The sequence below is a fragment of the Carassius gibelio genome, chromosome A13 (genome assembly GCF_023724105.1).
Source record: "Carassius gibelio isolate Cgi1373 ecotype wild population from Czech Republic chromosome A13, carGib1.2-hapl.c, whole genome shotgun sequence".
Lineage (NCBI taxonomy): Eukaryota > Metazoa > Chordata > Actinopteri > Cypriniformes > Cyprinidae > Carassius > Carassius gibelio.
In genome coordinates, this window is record NC_068383.1 from 6,475,436 (window position 1) to 6,497,917 (window position 22,482).

Here is a 22,482-nt window from a genome sequence, read left to right on the forward strand (position 1 = left end):
ATTTAACTAATGCAAAACAAACTATTGCAAAACTACTTAAATATAAATTTGCAACAATGTCCTATAAATCATGCTAGTTTAATTGTTTATTATCATATAACTTACAGTACATATTTCTATTTATGTATTTATTATATGAAGAGAGTTTGTGTGTATAATTTACATGTATTATTTATAGAGGTGGGCATAGATTAATTTTTTTAATCTAGATTAATCTCACTGTGATCTTGAAATTAATCTAGATTAAAATGGCTCATTCGAATTCTGCCGAAGGCATTCAGAATATGTGTTACCCAAATAAAATGGACAAACAGTAAGTTTTTGAGAAGGGGTTTGAAAAGCTAGGTGGTGCATTAGAAAAGGGACTCATCTCCTGTTGTATGTATCACAAAGTGCTTGAAAAAGCTGTAAACTAATTCCACATTGCACAAGGTGCAAACAACATTACTCCTGTTTCACACCAATGTTTAAGTGTTTTTTTTTTTTTTTGGTGTCAAGGTACAGAAACCAAATAATAGCACTGGATAGTATTCAATGTAAAAATGAAATATACAATGAAACCTACATTTATTCAGACACCTTCAACATTTCTCACATTATTACAGTTTTGCTATATATATATATCAAAAATTATATCTCTGCGCGAGCCCTGAACACCAGAACACAGTGGTGTTGAATTGGGCTCTTTCACATCTTTTTATTTGTTCAAATTGCGATTTGCATTTGTTCGTTCAGGTGCAGGAGGAACTTCGAGGTGAACTTCGCAGAGGAGAGCTTGGTTCAGTCTCGCTGTCCGTGATACGCGGCTCTCTCTCTCGTGCGCACCTAATGGCACGCGCTACTCTGTTCAGCTTTTCCGCGTCTAGTTTTTGGATGCTTTAATGTTTAAATCGACAAGTGGTACGGCTTAACAACACGTGAGAAAGATAAGCTTTCGTGACGATGCGCAGCAGTGGCCCGTCAACTGTCCTGAGCATCTTTTTAGGCTGGCCTCAACCAGTCGGTTATATAAAATATCAAGGTGAAAATCATCATAGATTGCTTAGTATAGACCCAGCTCCCAACCCAACTTTGAGAATAGATTAACGGCGATATTTTTTTTTTTATCGCCCGATAAGAGTCTCGCGTTAACGCGATAACGGCCCACCACTAATTATTTATTTTATAATGTATATATTTAATTTGTATACTAATTAATTAATTAATTTATATATAGAGCAGAGATATTTATTTATTATATTACACTTTATTTATTTATTTATTTATTCTTTCTTTAAATGCCCTTTTTTTCTCAAGAAGCATTGGCCAGTCAAGAAGCTTGGCCTTTTGGGGTGGGATGGGGGGGGGGGGGGGGTGTAAAAATTGCTAATTATTATGTTTGTCACCAGTTTTAACGGTTTAATATTACAGCATCCATTGTCCTCTCAGAATAAGGTCATATGAAGTGCACTGAAATACAAACGGCATCACAGGGGCTGTTCCATCTCTTGGTGAGAAACACTCCCTTCACACACACCCATCAGAGGGACTCCAGAAGCCTGTCACTCTCATGTTGAGACAGACACACACTCTAATCAAAGGAGCTCCAGGAACCCATCCCGCTCAAACGTACTCAGCAGATGGACAAAAGGCCTGTAATATCAGCCAGGTTGGTTTCAGTTTGTAGGGCAGCAGCAAAAAAAAAACACCTGATTTCATTTTAAAACTGGCATCATGCTGGGAGATATTGTACCAAAAGAAGACTACTGACCAGAATATTAGCATATACAGTCTTGGCTGGGTTTCCCAAAAGCTTCGTAAGCCTAAGAAGTTTGTAAAAACGATCATACGACTGATCTTAATATTACGGTCCTTTAACTTGATTCACGCGCAATGTGATTATAATATAAGGATTTGGTTGTGCTTTATTGTACACTTTATGACTCATTTTTTTATTTTTGTTTTCTTAATTTATAAATGAAATAATTAAAAAGGGCAGAAATATAGAAATACATAAATAAATAAATTTTAATAATTGTATGCATTTAGCAGACGCTTTTATCCAAAGCGACTTACAATGCATTCAGGCTACATTTTTTACCTAACATAATATAAATAAAGTATATAAAGTATATTATATATTTTGTAAAGTGTAATATTATAGACTATAATATAATATTGTATTGTGTTATAGTTATTATATCTATGTTGTCTGTCTGGAACGCAGCATTAGGTTAACGTCAATAAACGACAGTGTACTACAATTAAGAGCCATTTTATAATGTAATTTTATAATTTCAGCACTTGATAAACGGATTGCGACTCCTAAGTAGCACTTAAAGGTTTAGTTCATCGAAAAATCATAATTATGTCATTAACAACTTACCCTCATGTCGTTCCAAACCCGTGAGACCTCCGTTTATCTTTGGAACACAGTTTAAGATATTTTAAATGTAGTCAGGGTGCTCTCAGTCCCTCCTTTGAACTGTTCATGTGACATCAGAGGGTCAGTTAGAATTTTTTGAAGTATCAAAAATACATTTTGGTCCAAAAATAGCAAAAACTATGTCTTCTCTTTCGTGTCTGTTGTGAGAGAGTTCAAAACAAAGCAGTTTGTGATATCTGGTTCACATATGAATCATTTGATGTAACCGGATCTTTTTGAACCAGTTCACCAAATCGAACTGAATCGTTTTAAACGGTTTGCTTCTCTAATACGCATTAATCCACAAATGACTTAAACTGTTAAATTTTTTAATGTGGCTGACACTCCCTCTGAGTTAAAACAAACCAATAACCCGGAATTAATTTACTCAAACAGTACACTGACTGATCTGCTGTGAAGAGAGAATTGAAGATGAACACAGCGCCGAGCCAGATAACGAACAAAAGATTTCCAAAAATACAAATAAAATTAGTCTTAAGAAATCTAATACAATAATTTTGGGTAAACTCTTTCTTTTGCTAGCTTCACAAATTGTATACATTTATTTTCAATTTATTTAAAAACTTCAATGTTAAGGTCATATTTGAAAACTTTATTACAAAGACAAACAGGTGCTCTTAGAAACCCCAGCTGTGTTTACTACAATTGCTTCTTTGTTTTCAACCTGGAAACTACTAAACTACTAAAGTTGAGTCGGAAAGAAAAAGAAACAATTAAATGCAATTGTGCAATAAATCAGCATTACGCATTATTTTTTCTTTCTTGTGTCTGTCTTTTTGGTAAATTAGAGAGCATTGTTCTCTGTGGGCATTCTGTAACTGACACCAGACCTGAGTGGAACCAATCAAAGTTACAATTTAAGGATAAATGTTCAGCAATGGCATATTTATAGCATGATTCATTGACGGCAGTATGCTGTATTGCCTTGTATTGGATGCCTGGTATCGCATAAAACTTTGAACTTGAACTTTGGTAATTTATGTTATTTAAGGTATTATGCATTTTCGAGGGGTGGGGGGACGTTATGTGTATAATCATAAGTTGAAATTTCATGAATGATTCATTTTTATCTAATCTGGTATTTGAAAAACTACTAAAAAGTAAAAATTATATATGTATATTAAAAACCACTTTTGCACCAATAACTAACTAAAACTGAAATTCAAAAATATAAAATAAAATAAAGAAGAATTGGTCAAAAAAGAGAAAATCTAAAAATCAAAAAAATTGTAATGTTCAAAAACTATATGCAAAATAAAAGCTACTTGTGCACCATAAAAATGAACTAAAATTAAAAATCTAATTTTAAACAACAAAGCAAATTAAACATCAAGTAAATGCTACAATATTGAATGGTTTATAATTGGAAAAAAAGAGAGAACAAATCCATATCTAATGATGTCTATCAAATTAAGCTCTGAAACTTTAGAAAATTAAAGCTCATCTGTAAAGTCATTATAATAATTATTAAGATAATTTGCAAAATATCATGTTAAACGTAGAGATTGTAAATATGCTTCTAGTGCACCAAATAAAATAAAATAAACATTTAAAAAAGGCATGGCTTTTCCATTGCAGACAAAGATTTTATAGAATCAGTGCTCAACATACATAAAGCATTTTTTCTCACACCATTAAATAAGAGGAACATTTAGCCAGAAGGAACTGCTGCTAATGTGAGAGAAAATTGATTTTTGAAGACCAGGAAGGATGATGATAGCAGTCTAAAATAAGTCATAAATGAATCATGAATTCCCATTCAGCTGTGCCGGCTGGTTGGAGATCTGAGCATCTCAACTACAGACAAAAGCCTCAGTGTGAAAGGTACTATGGATTTTGAATGCACGTTAAGGTGCTCTAAATGCCTGTCACCAGAAATGACTACTGGATTTAAAGTAGACATTATTGCCTATTTATTTATAATGAAAAATGTATTACTGGACACGAATGTGCAGATTAAACACTCAGCCTGTCCCCTCTTTGCATAGATAGCAGTTTGTTGATGGATGCACTGACTTAAATGATGTTTCTTCTCTTTTTCTTAATTTTTTCTTAAAACATATTGCAATATCATGCGTTCCTTGAAAAGCAGCCATGGCAATCCAAACTCTTATGGCTATAATTATCTATCTGGGAAGGGAACTTCAGAGAGACTTACTTCTTTTAGGGGTGAAGGGAGAGCTGTCACCCCCTGCCACCCCCTGCTGTGTATGTGGAATGAGCTCTGATTCAATCTGAAGTAAAAAAAAAAAAATCACCTGTCACCTGTCAAAAAAATTCACCTGTCACCTGGTTTTCATGTTGTTCCAGACCCATATGTTATTTTCTCAAATCAAATCGAGTACATATTGACAGAACTTAGATTTTTGAGTAAACTACTCCTTTATAATGTAGTGGTCAGTCCCTCCAGAAAAACGCGATTATGCGATCGCGTGATTTAATGCATAATCAGCCAAGGGCCGCATATGTATGCGGGGGTCACATTTTTTCAAATATGCCGCACTTTCGCTGCATAAATTGCCGATTTCAGGAAGCAAAATATGCGGAGGTAGCATGATTTCATAATAATAATAATTTTCGTTGCAAAAAAAAAGTCACATATAGCTTAGCAGAAAGTTGAAAAATGTTGCGTTTACTTCGCACAAGTAAATCGCCATTATTTCCCAATGGGAACCTTACGAAGTGACATAATTACACGACGTGAACATCATCTGTGAAGCCCGTGGTGAAACCCGTGGGAAGGACGCAAATCATTCTCATCTGCCAACAAAAATAAGCGCAAAAGACCGCGCTAAGCAGTTACCCGGTGTGTATGACAGTGGGGGCAAATTATTTTGACAGAGGGATGAGGATGAGGATGGCGAATGATAGGCCAGTGTTAGAGGCTACGCAGTTAGTTTTCATTTTCACAATGGACTGTTTTAGTTTCATTCAGAAGTTGATGCACCTCTACAGTTGTAAGATTGTACTTTTTTGTTACTGAATAGTACCAAAACCTTACAGTTGTAAGTATATCAGTAGCCTAGTATGTAAAATGATTGACGTAGCAGCAAGAGAATGCACTTTGCAATTCCTGTAAAACAGCATTTGTATATTTGTGTGTATATTTTATTTGTATTCATTTTTACAGAAGTAGTTGAATATTCCTTTTTTAAATCTAAAGAACTTGTTTGACTCAATGTTTTGTAAGTTTGAGCCATGTGTTAATTAAGGTCTGAAATAAAACAGAATGAGAACTTAAATATTATGTGATTTAGTATGCTTGCTTATCATAGGAAGTCATAAGAAATGACTCATTACAGTAGGGTAGTAGCCTAGTGAGAAACTATTCCTTTATAATGTAGTGGTCAGTCCCTCCAGAAAAACGCGATTATGCGATCGCGTGATTTAATGCATAATCAGCCAAGGGCCGCATATGCCAAGGGGTCGCATTTTTTCAAATACGCCGCACTTTCGACGCATAAATTGCCAATTTCAGGAAGCAAACTATGCGGAGGTACCATGATTTCAAGGATTCAAGGATTTTTGCCCGCAACAATCACAAAAATAATCCGTGTTTTTCTGGAGGGACTGAGTGGTGATGTACTTCTTTATAATGTAATGTTTACCTGGATTCATCAAATAAACAAGTGGTATCAGGTAGCCACTCAGACGGTGCATTTTTGGTTCAGCTCACGTAATCATCAGAATCTCTTCTGCATGAGCAGCATTTAACCTCTTGCTTTTATAAAAAAAAAAAAAAAAAAAAAAAAAAAAAATGATATGCATTCTATGTAATATTGCTAAATTTTAATTAAAAAGAAAAAAATAGATAAAATGTAGTACAATACAGCCTCTATCAGCATAAGCGTTATGTGTGAATGATTTTTTGGAGTGCAATACTCAGGCAACCAGACTTGCATTTGTAACATTTTGTTTCTCTTCATTGCACATTTAGCACACTCCAAATTTAGGGATAATGGTATGGCAGATAATGAGCAGCAGTTTGATTCAAGCTGTGCTCTTATGTCCTCAAGGAACCCTGTGATTGTCTGCGCATCCTTCCGGCTCTGATTTACCAGAGTGGATGATGCAATAACTCACAGTCCCCAATCCTGACCTCTGACATTCACAGATTACCAGACAAGACAGGTTGTTATCATCAGCCACAGAAATGATGATACCTGCAGAGATGAAGCTTTCATGCAATCATGTTTACTGGCTTTCATCCCGACCGCAGTCTGTCTGCTCCGTTTGTGTCTGAAGCACAGTTGGTGGCCAGTGATTGTCTCACTGCACTGTGACCAGAGAGCTTGTGGTACAGGGTCACGCCAGGCTGTGCTGACAAAATGTGTTAGCAGTGCTTACCCGCCGCTGGCCAGTGTTGCTCTCTCAAGAGCTCTAGGGTGCATTGCTGGAGGAAGACTGCCTGGTTTAGCATCTGCGGCCCACTCCCACTGCGTCCTCTAAAAGCATTATGCCACTCTCCTTCAGCCACCAAGGATCAGGCCATAATTTCCTGTAGTGTCACACTAAGTCTGCCGAATCATAGCGCTCACACCCCATCTCTCACTCCACCACAACACGTCAGCCAAGATGCAACGGCCACACAGAGCTGGTTTCAAATTCACACACACGTCCTCTTCTTAGAACACATAAAAAACATATGAGACAAGATATGAGAAACAATAAGAGCAGTATTCATATAAAAAAGGCTCTGAGTTTGACTTGTAAGAACATTTAAGATTTTTTGAGGGTACAGAACGAGTCAAATTATGTGGGATTATGGACAACTGAACCTGCATGGCTAAAATTTGTCAACATACAATGCCGTTCTAATTGTTTTATTCCATTTTAAATAAATGTTGTTCAAGCATTCTATTCAAGAATCCCGAAAACAATTATCACAAAAATATTAAGCACCACTACCGTTTTCACCAATGATAATAAGAAATGTGTCCTGAGCATCAACTCAGATCATAAAATGATTTCTGAAGAATCGCATAGTAATAATGGAGAGTGCAATAATGATACAGTTGGTTTGCTAAACAAACAAATGTAATCTTACAGTGCTACTTCATCTATAACTGATTTTGAATAAGCAAAAATCTGTAAGAAATGCATTGAACTGCAGATAAAATAACTGACGAAAATGTACTGTTATTTTTATCACAAACAAAATTTGCACAGCAGAAAGCAGCAATTATAGCCTACAGTACCTTTTAATATTGACAATCATGTTATTAGTTTGGCATGTGGTATGAAAAAATAGTTTGCACACAATAGCCTAAGCCATTTTGAAACGCTGTTATTTTATTTATTTTAGTTTTTGTTTAATATAGGCTACGTTATGAACAACATTTCAAACATACTGAAATACTTTAGCCACGGAGCTGTGTTTCTGGTATCAGTGAGCATGGAGTGGTGCAGGAGTGGAGTGATTATTAAATTCTCTGAGCGCAGAGGGGAAATTGTTGTCTTTCAACTCTCCTCATATACTCTGGTTTCATCCTTTTGATGTCACCACGTCTCAGTACTTTTAATGAGAGAGCGCATCTGCACACCTCTCAGGGTTGATCGGGTACTCGGTACCACTGGTAGTTAAAAAAAAACCTGGTACCGTAACATTTTAATTTTTGTAGTACCGACTTGGTACCAGAGTACCAGGTCTTTGACAACACTACTCGAACACAACCAGATACAGAAATGTGCCGCAAATACTCACAACACAACCAAATACAGAAACGTGCCGCAATTATGCACAATACAACCAAATAAAGAAGTGTGTTAAATTATATTATAGATTATATTTAGTGTTAAATATAATGTAGAAGATATAAAGGATTATATCAGGGTCAGTATTAAAAAATGTGAAAACACCTGCTCTAAAGGATGCATGTCATTACTGCAGTCTTTTCCTGAAGTGAAAAGTTTGAGAAGCAGAAGTCTCCATTTGCTCAGTGGTGTCTACAGGAAACAACTGATACACTAAAGTGACCTAATTTGAGATTTTCTTTCCAACAGTATGCCTTTCAGATGCATTTTTCACACAAGACTTGCATTTAAAGTATGTTACCTAAGGAACTTGTGGTCTCCAAAATAGACAATAAGCTCTCTGATTTCAGTTTATTTCCTCCTGCAGTTGCAGACACCGGCTCATCTATAACATTCCGTCCCTCTAATGTTCTCCATCAGTAAAGCAGTTGAAAATGGATCTTACTGCCTCAGTGTAAATTCTGCCATGCTTTTCAGTTGATGAGTTGCCAGTTGGATGTGCTCTGCAGGTGAAAGTCAAGAAGAGTTAAACACATACGTTTGGGAGTTGAAAACACATCCTCTTTACCAGATCCCCTCTCCACCCACTGGAGTAAATGAGCAGTACAGAGTACAAGTGTGGAGTTTTAGCCTGGAGCAAGGAGTGGTTTGTTTGAAAGTCAGAGCACCTGTGTTTTTTCTTGCTCTAGGAGGGCTCTGATACAGCTGTATAAAAGGCCATGTGTAGTCCATTAAAATAATATAAAAATACAAATTAAAAACAAGCATTAAAATAATCTAAAACAAAATTCAAAATGTGAGTCCATATATCATCCGATCATTCAATAATTCCATTCAATCTGACAAACGAAAAACAACAATATTTATTTTTTCCATTTGAACCACAAATTGAAAGTTGGCGTTCCATGGAGATAAATTCAAGAAATGAAAAGATGGCTATTTTTTTTCCCTTTAACAAATGGAAAACTACATTTTGGTTTGACAGCTTTATTCGTTTTAGGAACACAAATTAAGATTTTTTTTTATAAAATCGGAGGGCTCTCTGACCCTCCATAGACAGCAACACAACTGTAATGTTGCCAAGTCCAGAAAAGGACATCAGTAAAACAGTCCATGTGACATCAGTGGTGCAATTTCAATTTCGCGAACCTACGAGAATACTTTTTTGTGCGGAAAGTAAACAATAACAATAATTTATTCTACTATTCTTCTTCCCAAGTTACGTCTTCCTCAATTTTGATGAGTTCCCTATAATGTAATCAGCATTGTTTACGATTGGGGGACAGTGTGCGAATGCGTTGTGACACTCTCTAAAATGTCAGACAACGGTAACTCTAAGGGAGAAGAATTATTGAATAAAGTCATTATTTTTGTTTTGTTTGTGCAAAATGTATTCTCATAGCATCACGAAATTGAAGTTGAGCCACTGATGTCACATGGACTGTTTTACCGATGTCCTTACTACATTTCTGGACGTGGGAACAGTTGCATTGCTGTCTATATCTTATATCTTATCTTAATTTGTGTTCCAAAGATGAACAAAGGTCTTATGGGTTTGGAACGACATGAGGGTAATTAATGACAGAATTTTAAATTTGGGGTGAACTAACCCTTCAATTAATGATTTGCTGAGCTTAAAAAATATTTTTGTTCCTTTTAAAACTTTTATGTGCTGGACGAAGTCCTGCTCAAGTCTATCATTGCTCTCTTTATAGTTCTGCAGTAAAGGCTTAGCAGAAGTGCAATAATACCTAAGCATTTCACTTTTAACCAGTGATGTCGCATTCATCAGTGGCGCATAGAAAAAAATATAGGGACTACAACAGAATCATAATTAATGTTATTACATATAAATGTAATAAACAACCCTCTCCATCAGCGAATGAATCCGTAGTACAGAAAATGGAGCAATCAATCAAGTTTGACCAATCAAATGAAGGGGGAATGTCAGCACCACCAATGTACACAAATTAAATACTGAAGCCATAAACCAACTTACAATATAAAAAATAAGAGAGATTTTTTTTTTTTTCATTTGTTAAACAAAATAAAAAAAAATAAAAAAACAAGCCGTCTTTCCATTTCATAAGTGTATTCCTCTACAGAATGGCAGCTTTCCATTTTTGGTTCATACAGAAAAAAATATTGACCTTTTTACCTTTTTTGGTTAGCCAGATTGAATGGAATAATTGAAAGATCATGTGATTCACAGACCAGAGTGGCATGATATTTCGTAATTCCCTCAACAACTGTTATTTCTTTAAGAAACAGAATTCCAAAAGTCTTGGAAAACCTGGATATTTGAAGGAACAAATCTATTTAAAAAAATAAAATAAAAAATCATGGAATTTTTTATGAATATTATTATTTTTAGTTATGTTGAGCTCTAAAATATTCAAATTTTAAATTTGTGAGTAAAAAAAATTAAAGTAATATTAATAATTTAAAAAAATATACATTTGGAAAACCCTGTAATTACAAACGGAAAAGTCATAAAGGCTCTTGAAACCTCTGAAATTATGGAATTAAATTATGCAGTTCTTTATAATAATTTTCTTGAAGTATTTTTATATATTGGGGGCCTCAGAATCAAACACGTTGAAAGCCACTGATAAACACTAAAGCATCATACTTGCAACTGTACAAAAGTAGAGTAAACATTATAGAAGTTAACTATACTTTTAAAACAGCATAGGGCTTCACAGACTCTGCCACTTAAAAAGCTCAAGCTCTTCAAAGTCAGGTGGATTCTGATTGGATCTCATTGATTTTATTGTTCATCAGCTGGAGAAAATCATTCTGAAAATGTTTCCAACCAGTAGCGTATTTAGGCACTACGCAACCTACACAATTGCGTGGGCCCAGCTGTCCATGGGGCCCCCCACACAACACAATTTATACTGAGGGGGAACACTTGCTGAGGGTCCCCAAAACACTAAACACACCCCTGTTTCCAACAATATTGTTTTCTGTGTTGTTATAGTTGTGGTGTGGACTTCACTTTTCTCCTATAATGACAATGATTGGTTACACTTATCGTTATAGTTCTCGTCCTTGACCGGCCCATTATACTTGAAAGCAGCAAAAGATTTTTCTCACCTTTGACTGCGGAGACATGCATTGTAGAAATCCTGAAGCGGAGCTGGACCGGAGTGATTACAGAACACTTAGACTGAGGATGGAAAATATCTGCCGCTCCAATCCACTCATGGTCACAGTGCTCTCTGCTTTTTCCCTCCCGCTGAGTGTGTTTTCTTATCTCCTTTACAGCTCAGGAGCACACGGGTCTGTCCTGCTGTGATTACACACCCTTTATCTTACAGGCAGGCCGACTCTGGTCTCTCTGCATCACTCGACTGAACTTTCACCTGAGCTCTGTTTGCTCATCATCACACTTAAGGAGATTTTTAGTATGTGGCCAGCAGCTGGATAAGTCAGTGATTTAGTGCAGGTGAGAGCAGGACCGTTAACAGTCTGGTGTTTTACTACAGATGGTGAGGACAGGGCACGTGAGAGCTCAGGATTCAGTGTTTGGTGACCCATTTTCTGGGTGTGGTGATAATGTGAGTGAAGATACCTTTGTCTCACCCCGTGACAAAAATGGAAAAAGGGGGGAAGGGAAAGCGAGGATCAAAGGAGACTGTAAAAGAATGAGGTTGTGGAAGGAGGAGGAGGACGGCAGAGTGCTTGAACAGTTGTGCTGATTGATAAGATGAGAGTGGTGTAATCAGAGCCCTTCGCACTGATGTTTAGACCCTCTCCTCCTGATATCGATCCCTTGGGCAGCCTGGAACATGGTAGGAGGTTCCAGCTCATTGGGCTTCCTCTGCTTGTGTAATCACTCTCCCCGAACAGGAAACCCGTAAGACTGTGGTGCCTCTGGTGGGAAAGAGCTGATCTGTTGAGACGAGACAAGCTCAGGCTAACAGCCTTTTCAGCCCGTAACAAACAAATGACACAGTGTCTTGTAGGGATTGGGATAAGATTGTTACAATAAGCCATAATATGCAGATAAGGACTCTATTTGGTACACAAGTATATAAACGCAGATGATTCTAGCTGCACAAGCTTGAATTTCAAATGTTGCTGTGTTCCCAAAAAATATGGTAGATCTTTATTAAAATCAACCTTGTAGTTATATGAAGATCACATTAAGACATTTTACCCTTTTCCCAGAGCCAGACAATTATAAAATGGTGCTTTCAAAAACAGTACTTTATTACTATATATATAACTAAATTGTATTACTTTATTACAATATATAGTATATATACCTGACTCAATGTGTGGGAACTCATTCACAGGGAAGAATTCTCATGATGGACGGGCACAAATGAGTTTCATCTCATCTTGCTCTTATATAACGCAGGAATGAGCTGCCTAATGTGTCGCTGGGTGCCAGGCGAGAGAGAGTGGCTTTGGGGATTAAAGCATCCCGTCTCCTTGGGACGACGGGACGATGGGTGATGCAGAAACAGCTCCTGCTGGATGGACGAGGACTCGTGTAAGGAGCTTAGGTGGGGTGACGAGTATTCAGCTGACAGTCACTGAGGATTAGTTCCCAGCACTGCGCAGGCATAAAGAGAGTCCGGCTGTAAAAACAGATTCCTCTTCCCGTCCTTCAGCAGGGGCTAGCATGGGTCTTTAATCTAACTTCCTTCCTCTATTACGTTTCAGCTCTCTCAAGCTTTCCCCTCTGCAAAACTCCCAGCTTTACATTAAAGTCGTTTCTAGCAGTGCAATATCTATATGTGATTTATGAGCATGAGAGTGCAAATCATAATTTTTAAGCTTGCATACATTACTAGAACTCATGAAGTATAGGTACATTTTAAAAAAAGCATCAAAATAAAGAGAGATTATTCTGAGATTTCATATTAGTGCATCATTTTTTAGTGGCTAGTCCCTGAAATCCCTCCTCTACCTCAGACTATACAATCTTGAGGGTTGCTAGATTGAGGACAAGCAACAGGAACAAGTACAATTGACAGTAGAAGGTGACAAGTACACAAGTTAATATATCTGATTTTAAGATTTTTTTTTTTTTTTTTTTTTAGATTTGAAACTTTTTTTTAGATTAAATGTTTAGGTTGAGTAGAATCTGCAAATCTCTGACAGAGTCTGTTTACTTTCTTCTGTGGCTGCAATATGTGTGTTTTCCGCCAGCTGGCAACCTTGGGTATCAAAATACTATTGGGTAAATTGGCAGTGGGCAGAAACAAACAGACCAAAACAAAAAAATCCAACATGGAGGGCACATTTTAAAGCACAATAAATGGCTGTAGCATTATTATTATTATTATTATTTTTATTTATTTTTTTTTTGTAGAAATTTGTATGAGAACACGTTATGGTATTTTTTTTTGCTTTAGTAAAGTCAAAAATGACATAAACCACCTTTTAAAACAAGTCGCTTTTAGTAATGCAAATATCTGTTACATTTTTCATCTTAGCAATGTAAATAATGAGCATGATACTGCAAGTAGTAATTTTTAAGCTTGTATATACATCACTAGCATTCATAAAGTTAAAGCATACATAAATCTTTCAAAATAATTTTCAGATAAAGAGCATAATTTTAGTGACCCGTCTTTGAAATGTTTTTTTTTTATTATTATTAACTGCATTAAAATCCACTGCCATTCAAAAGTGTAAGATATGAAAGTCTGAGGTGTTTTTTTTTATATTAACGAAAATTAATGCTACAATATTATTCAGCAAGGATGCATTCAGTTGATCAAGAGAGACATCAAAGACTTTTACACTTACAAAAAAAATCTATTTCAAATAAATGCTGTTTTCTATTTCAGCTTTTAAAAACTTAACTTTTAGTAGCACAATATATGAGCAATTGTTCCTCTTTGAAATGTGATTAATGAGCATGAGAGTGCAAATAGTCACTTTTAAGCTTGCATTCAAGCATAGTTAAATCTTTAAAAATAGCTTCACTGAGCTCTTTAACTGTGCGGAACTGTTCCTCTTAAACCACGCTTAGTGAAACCCTAGTTAGAACTTATTTGTCCTAAAATAATATCCCCCAATATTTCTGTAAACGCTGGTATAGTTCAGTTTTGTAATGGAGAGATGAGTGCTTCCTAATCTTATAATGATTTTGAGACACATTAGCAAACAATTCAACTCATATTTCCTTTAGTTTCATCATTTATTTATGATGCATGAGTTAGTTTATGAAAACACTGGATATTAGAATTGTTCTTTTCAGTGTAATTACCAAAAAGATTCCTATGGATCCTGAGCAATGATGCTTGGATTTCACACCTTGTTAGGTCTAGTGTCTAAATACACTTTAAACGAGAGAGTGCATCTTAGTGCTCACTAGGGAGAGATATAACAGAAGTACCATCATATATTGCATTCCCTGATATTGTCTTTCAGTAATCACCAAGATTGTTCACTTTATAGGAGGAACATAACCTGGAATGGCTGTTTTGAGATTCTAAATGGTGCAGTCATTTTCAAGACTCCATGGCAAACTTATTAGTAGTACCCTGACAGGTACTGATTTATGAGATACACTAAGCCTATTATTTAGGATACATGTGACACATTATGTATCTCTTTATTTGTCAATGCCACTCTGGTCAAGGCTGAACTGACTATTTTTTGAGGCAAAGAAAATGCACAATGCATACAGTACGTCAAACACAGTGCTGTCAACCCAAGGGAAGCATCTAACAGAGGTACTGTCATATTGTCTTCCAAGATATTGCCTTCGGTAGTTCTGCACTCATCATCATCGTCTAGATCTTTCACTTCAGGGGAGAACAGAGGAAAATAAACTAAAGTGTTCTAGCTCACATGGGCCTTTCTCAGGGTTTGTTTTCCTCTCAGCCCAGCTTGCAACTCTTAAAAATGTTGTAGGGAAGCATGAAGGATAAAGTATAATTTGAGATGCTCAATGGTGCAGTAAGATTCCTCTCCAATTACTTTAAAACTTTTCTCCCTGTGCCACGTGTCAGTAAACTCGGTTTCAACCAAGGTGACCAACCATTGTCACTTTTTGTGCAATAAAAATGGCATCGAAATGCATATATATATATATATATATATATATATATATATATTATCTGTCAAATTCAATTTTTTTAATTATAATGAATGGATTTCAATGATATATTGAACACTGAACTAAAAATGGCCCCTGTCCATAAGCTTAAATTGCCTGTCTACAGAGTCTCAAAATGTTACCAATATGCCTGGGGCCTTAGGATAAAGTGCATTCTTCTGCAGTCCAGTGAGCTGTCCAACATCAGCCAAAGACAGAGAAAAGAAACCAAAAGCACACCAATACTTCACCAGGATCTCAAGAGATGAGTCAACAGCTGACAGGTTTTTTTAAAGCTCATGTAAATAGGGACCCAAGAGTCTGGCCTCACAGTGATGCTGAAAGGGAAGGCTGATGTCAGTTCTTCTTTCTTCTGCTGTCACTCCAGCGGACTGGAGCAGATACAAGAGGATCGTGACCCCTCTGGCGCCCTCACACACAAACACTTCTGACTCACTTTGGCAATGGCTGATTGGGATGGCAGTTCCCCTTCACCTGGGATGTCAGGCTTGGCACAGTTTCCAAGGTGACAGCTGCCTCCGTGACTAGCTAAAACAGCAGAATCCACACGACACAAACATGTGCTACTGCATTTCTAATTAAAACACACTAGAGGTCTACATGGGCTCAAAATTCATGCTACACTGAACTGACCCGGACTTGTCTATTATTCTGAAAGTTTGACCTGGGCCCGTGCAGAATCAAGAAATGTCATCACGGTGACGAATGACAAATGCGACTTTGCCATTTTGCATTTTTTGTATCTGGAGTCAACTTGCATAATAATTTAGACTTGTTTGCCCATTTGGATTATAATAATAATAATAAAAGTCCAGTGCTGACATTAGCTTTACTTATTTGCTATCATTTCGGTGCTCTCTAAACAAAAATTTTAGATATAACAACCAGACGGTTCATGTTTAAAATTATTTTTAAAATTGGAGAAACAAAGCATAGGATGGCGGAATAAGTCCCGCCTTGCAGAAGATCTGGCCATAGAAACATGAAGCGCACGTTAGCTAAATGGAGCAGCCAAATATAAACTTTAATTAAATTTCTGAGCATCATAGAAAAAAAAAATGTATATGACAGTTCATCTAAGATTGTGTTGCTGTTTTGAAATATTTGATTTAAAATATAGAAATACAATAAACAATGTGAAAAAATTATCTGATTCCTGCTGTACACAAAACCATGCATGTCAGTCAACAAGAAGTATTTAACGATGGCTATCTTAACTTATCCATTAAGGTATCTCTGTGCATTTGCATTAACTACACCCGCCCAGCTTCTGATTAGACGCTCGTTTTTTTTTTCAAATTACCGATTTAACACTTTTCTTATCCTAATTTTACAAGTTAAAAGTTACAAAACAACACACACACAGTACTGACTGACTCTGATAATGGCCAGGTGTTCTCCATGTCCAACCGACTCGGGTATTACACACAATGTTAAACAGACCCGGGACCCTAAGTAATAGATTGGGACCTGACCCGGACCCAGCTGACCATTTAAAATATAGCCCCGAACCCGTGTGGATCCTCTGCAGTAAATGAATGGCGTCAGAATGAGAGTCTAAACAACTGATAAAAGAAAATCATAATATTCCACAAATAATCCACATTAGTCCAGTCAATAAATTTATGTCTTGTGAGCAAAATGCTGTGTGTTTGAGAAACAAATCCAGAATTTTTAATTCCAGATAAAATAAAAGTCTTCTATCCATAATATTACTATCTCCAGTGAAAAAGACGATTTGTTTGAATCAGGAGGTAAGTATGAACAGACTGTTTACGAGTGAAAACAGTCCAAAAGAGCTCTAAAATAAATGTTAGAGGATTTAGATGTGAAGGGACGAGAGGGGATGGACTTTTTCACTGGAGGAAGCGTTATTATGGGTTATGGATATTTTAGCCAGAAGTGAAAAAAAAAAAAAGTAAAATGTCTTAATGACAGATTTGTTTCTTACAAGCATGCTTTTTGACTCTATAAGATGTGTATTGATTGACTGGACTAATGTGGATTACTTGTGGATTATTGCAATGTTTCTATCAGCTGTTTGGACTCTTATTCTGACGGCACCCATTCACTGCAGAGGATCCATTGGTGAGTAAGTGATTTAATGCTAAATTTCTCTAAATCTGTTCAGATGAAGAAACAAACTCATCATACATCTTAGATGTCCTGAGGGTGACAAAATGTTCAGCAAATGTTCCTTTTTGGCTGAACCACTATTATCAAAGCAGAAAACAGCTATTTTAAATGTTTATTAGATTTCACAGTAATACTCCTTAACTATATTTTTGATCAAATGAAAGCATCCTTGGTGAGCATAAGAGACTTCTGTCAATAACATTTAAAAAAATCTCACAGACCCCAAACTTTTGATCAGTAGTGTATATGGGTGATAAGCTGGTATTTTAAGCAGGGAAATGTGGTGGAATTTAGCAATTGTTAGCCGCACATTAATGATCATCTTGTTTATCTTGTAACTTTTTTCTCTCTTCTTTGCTCTAAACACTTATATTGTCTCCTGATGGCTTACTAAGCTCAGATGTTTGACAATTATTTCTTATGTCTGGGAGGATGGGCAAATAAACGTCTTGAGGAGAGAGGTGCAGAAAGTTAAAGTTTCTTTCTAATGCTGGCTCTATTAAAAACTGTATTTCTGTCAGACTGATTGACGATAGGTCTTTGTTTATGAGCCATCAAAGAAACTAGGTTAGGTATGAGGCCGAAACTCTGCTAATTTTATTCACTGTATTGTGCTCAATGAACTGTATCATTCTATTCTGTGATGGCAGCTATGATATTCTCTTTATAATTCTGTTGGCGAATTGACTAAAGTGTTCTGCCACTTCAGCATGCATTATTTAAACATCATACTCATTCATCTTATTTGCATGGCACCTGCAGTCAAGCTTATCCAAGTGCTATGTGCTGCTGGTGTAGCACTGAACCTATAGTATCAAGTTACTACATTGCTTACTGCAAACATGCCTAATATATATACAAACATGCCTCAATGTATAATGCAACACATTCTGATAACATATTAAAAGGCTGGCGGTAAACAGTTTGTTAAAAGAAACACAGTACTTTTTCTACTAATCTTGGCAGCATCAATTTAAAATGATGCCAAATTAGAATCAACTGATAGAGGATAATGGATAAACTGTAGACAAACGAGCAAACTTGTAGCTTGTCACTGGGGCAGTTTATTGTTGCACACAATAAGCACATGAACACGGAATTACACATGCATAAATCAATAATTACTGCCAAGAATAAAGTCCAAGAAAAACTAAATAAAATATAGATACAATAAATTACCGGTACTAATTTGTTAATTTTAGAGGAACCGATAGAGTGCAAAGGTGTTCGTATGAGTGTAATGCCACAGTGGCAAACTAAAGGTATTATTTCACACATTATTACTGACAGGAAAAATTGCTATAAGCATTTATTTTGTGAGTGTCTTTGCACAATTACCTGATTTGCATAATCTCTTTAGTGAATCAGATGCTAGAACAACGCATGCCAATAAACATTATCAGCATGCGCAATTCATTCCCCCTGTATTTTCAGCCAGTCTTCTGCGGTACGACTTAGATAAGGATTATAAGACCAGTGGGTTAGCCGAACTCCAGGTTTGGGAAGGTCATTCTACAGGCAAACTAGCAGATGAGCAGATTTATTGCAATGGTGCTGAGAATGACCTCCCTAGAGACTGAAGCTTCCCCAGGAGTTCAGTTGTGTCACTGTTACAGGCTCGAGGACAGAACTGAGGCTTTGGATTTTAATACGGAGAGCCCTGGTGGGTAGAATTAGTCTTGTGAATTTCTCCTGAGGTGTGTCTGTGCGTGCAAATTGATGCTTGAGGAAAGCAAGGGAAATATTCATTGGAACAGTTTATCTTCTGTAATGGATTAGATAGAGGAGAGTAAATATTTACACCGTGTCATTACATGCACGCCAAGAAATATTCATCCTGAAACAATCTCACACCCTCCTCAAGCTTGGCAGGTTTACGGTGTTTCAAATTAAGGCATTTAATGGAGGATTGTTTTTAACTATAAGGATGAAACCATTACTGATGTAATGCTACTGAAATGTACTTAAGTTAGCAAACTAGCCATGGCATAAATATGATTTTATTTTTTTTTTTCAGCTTGAAACAACATCAGCAATGAAGAACTGGAAGTATTGCATCTGAAAGAGAAGAATCAGAGCATTTCAGGAACTTACAGAACTGCACAAACTAATTGTGAACTCCTAAGAAAAGACCTCTTGTTTTGCCACAGGAATCACTCACCTACACTCTCTGAAGTTCCGCAAATCTCAAATGTTTTATGTTTTTATTCACAATCAAAATCTAAAAGATCAATCTACTTTGGGAATATCATCCATCCTTCCAAGAGTGTAAAGCAAAAGGATGTCTGATCAATCCATTGATATTCTTCATGTAAAATGAGCACACCAGCCTGAGCAGACATGCAACGGTCCTGCAACCTTTATTTTGCCTTTCAAACTCTATGCAGTGGCCTGCCATTTTCTCTGCTCTTCAAAAGAGACATAGCTGCTTTAGCTGTTGGCTTTGGCATGCCGGTGACAAAAGAGATCATCAACCTTTTTCCAGTGACTTTGTTGAGTACGTGTCTCACTTGTGTGTGAATGTTGCCAATGAGGAATCAATTCATCTGCCTTTGTGTGAAATCTCTCTCAGTTGTGGTCAAAAACAATATTTCAGCACTAATTTCAGCAATGTTACCACAGACTAAATGCACGTCCTGTTTATTCACACCCCATTCAGTATTGCATAGAGCAGAACATTCCTATAGAGCTGTGATGCTGCTTAAACACTGATGTCAAATGGAATATGCCATCAAAAGGAGTCCAGGCACAATGAGTTGGCATTTTACATCCCCGACTCAATCATGGATGATTCACAAGGATATAAATGTGTGAACCAGGCTCTGAGCTTTATCTAAATCTATGCCAAAATGACAGCCTGTAAAACCAGAGCTTAGTGCCTGCTGTTTCAAGTATGAATGCTCTTTTTTTCTTTCTTTTTTTCTTTTCTTTTTGATGTGGAATAAAAATACAGATGTGGAGTTTTTCTTGTTATCTTAGAATATATGGTAGCTACTAAACTAAAACAGGCCTAAGGCCTCATTTATAAAGAAATTTCCTAAATGTTCCTACAATTCATATACAATTTCCATCCTACTTTCATCACAGTCTGGTTCAAAAATTTATTTTCACAAAAATGTGTACTTGACGGTAAAACGTCCTGTTATCTTATTCTGTAGGACATTTTTTTTTTTAAATAAGACTTGTCTAATTCATATCATAATATTCATGTGAATGTAAATGTTGTCACTCATTTATTCTGTAGCTAATTTGCATCACCTAATGTCATCATAATATTCAGCGCAAAAAAGGGGGCATTGACATACTGATCAGAAAGCGAACATTTTCTTTATAAATTTCATTTTGTTCGTCATGTAGGAGCAAATCCATGGGATTTAGCATGGAATCATATGTGCATTTTATAAATGAGGCCTTGGTCAGAATAGTGTGATATTTATGCAAATCAGAGTATTATGGTAGCGACCAAGCCAGTTGTTTTAACATGGTATGGTTGAATAAAAAAACATTTTAAAAAAATATTTTTTGTAAATAATCGATACATAACAATATTGTTAGTTTTACCCTTCAACTGCTAGTCCAGGGTGTTTATTGTGGAGTATCTACTTGACAACGTTTTTGTGTGCTGCTTTCTGATCAATATGCGACTGAAATAAAATCCTGAACACCCTTGGGCTTTTACAAAATTTCTATTAACAGCCATTGAATACACAGTATTTATGTTTAACCCCAATGATGTCACTGTTGAAAGTTATGAAATAAATCATCTGACATTTTCTATGAGCTAGACTACTGAATGGCTGTTTTCTGAATGTGATGTCTTGGTTTCCAGTAAAAAATGTCTAAACATACTTAGAAGATAAATTACCTTCAAAGGCAAGTTCTAAAACAGTATTTACTGGAAAACAAGACAAAAATACTGATTAATAAAATTATTTGTTGCAGTGCTGTTGGCTACAGTAAAGGACTCAGGATTACAGGAACCCGTTTGGACATGGTTTTGCAAAAAATACCAGAAAGCTACGTCAGAAACACAAAGCATTGGGACAAAGGACACTACAGATACAAAAGTGTGATTCATTTAATGTGAAGTATGGAGTATGTAGATCTTTTGAGAACAAACTCAGGCTGTTAAGATGTATCAGTTCTTGTTTCACCTTATCTCAGGCTTTAGCCTTTCACTCAAATATCAGTCTTGCTTTCCAGGAAATGGAATGCAATTACAAATACAAATGGATAACAAAATATTTTATGGTCAGTACATGCTGTGGGCTAGAAATGATATATTTATTATGAAAAAATATATATATATTAAATAGAAAATATTAAATTATATATGTAAAATTAAAGAATTGTGATTTTCCTGTGAAATGGTGAGAAATTAAGTCTGTACTGTGCACATTTGTAAATACAATTGGTAATGACTATTTTCACTTTCAAACTATGAATGTTTCAGAGTATTGTTTTTTGTGACATGAAAATATTAACAAGTCTGTATGTCCAGCTGACAAAGATTTAATGACAGAATGATAGAAAGATAGAAAGAACTGTACATTGAACTGTAGATAGATAGACATGTGGATAGACAAAACAATAGATAGAAATGTCAGAAAGACAGAACAATAACAAACAGAACAATAATTGATGGAATGACAGACAGACAGACAGACATGTAGATAGATAGATAGATAGATAGATACTCTCAGAAAAGGCAAACGGCTAGAAAACCAGACATTTAGCAGATGTTCAACTGGTCCATGGTCAAGACAGTCACAATGACATTATTCTGTAAGCTGGTGTCCCATCAGCTGTGATTGCTGCTGAAGGATGGTGCTTTGGAGGAAAGAAACATTATACACAATTTTAGCCTGTGGGTATCGGTAAACGATTGCCATATTGATCCTACATGCTTTCAGATTTCAGGGGTTATTATAGTTAATGTGTCTGTGTGCAGTTAGCCCCCGGCTGCACTTTGCTGCATGTTCAGACCTTATTGAGGTTGAAACAGACAGTTTTTCCTGCTGAACTGGAGACTGCACAACCACATTTGAAGATTAATAGTTCATATGAAGTGTTTTTTTTT

The 22,482-nt window shown here is 36.1% G+C and overlaps 1 protein-coding gene across 1 annotated transcript in view; it reads left to right on the plus strand.

Moving 5' to 3' along the window:
- Window positions 1-21,212, plus strand: part of LOC128025981 (zinc finger matrin-type protein 4-like) — a 127,566-nt gene extending 106,354 nt beyond the window's left edge. Inside the window, exon 7 of the mRNA XM_052612629.1 lies at window positions 19,420-21,212. Coding sequence (XP_052468589.1) covers window positions 19,420-19,441 — 22 coding nt within the window. The 3' untranslated portion in view covers window positions 19,442-21,212. The remainder of the gene's footprint in view (window positions 1-19,419) is intronic.
- Window positions 21,213-22,482: the final 1,270 nt, after the last annotated feature.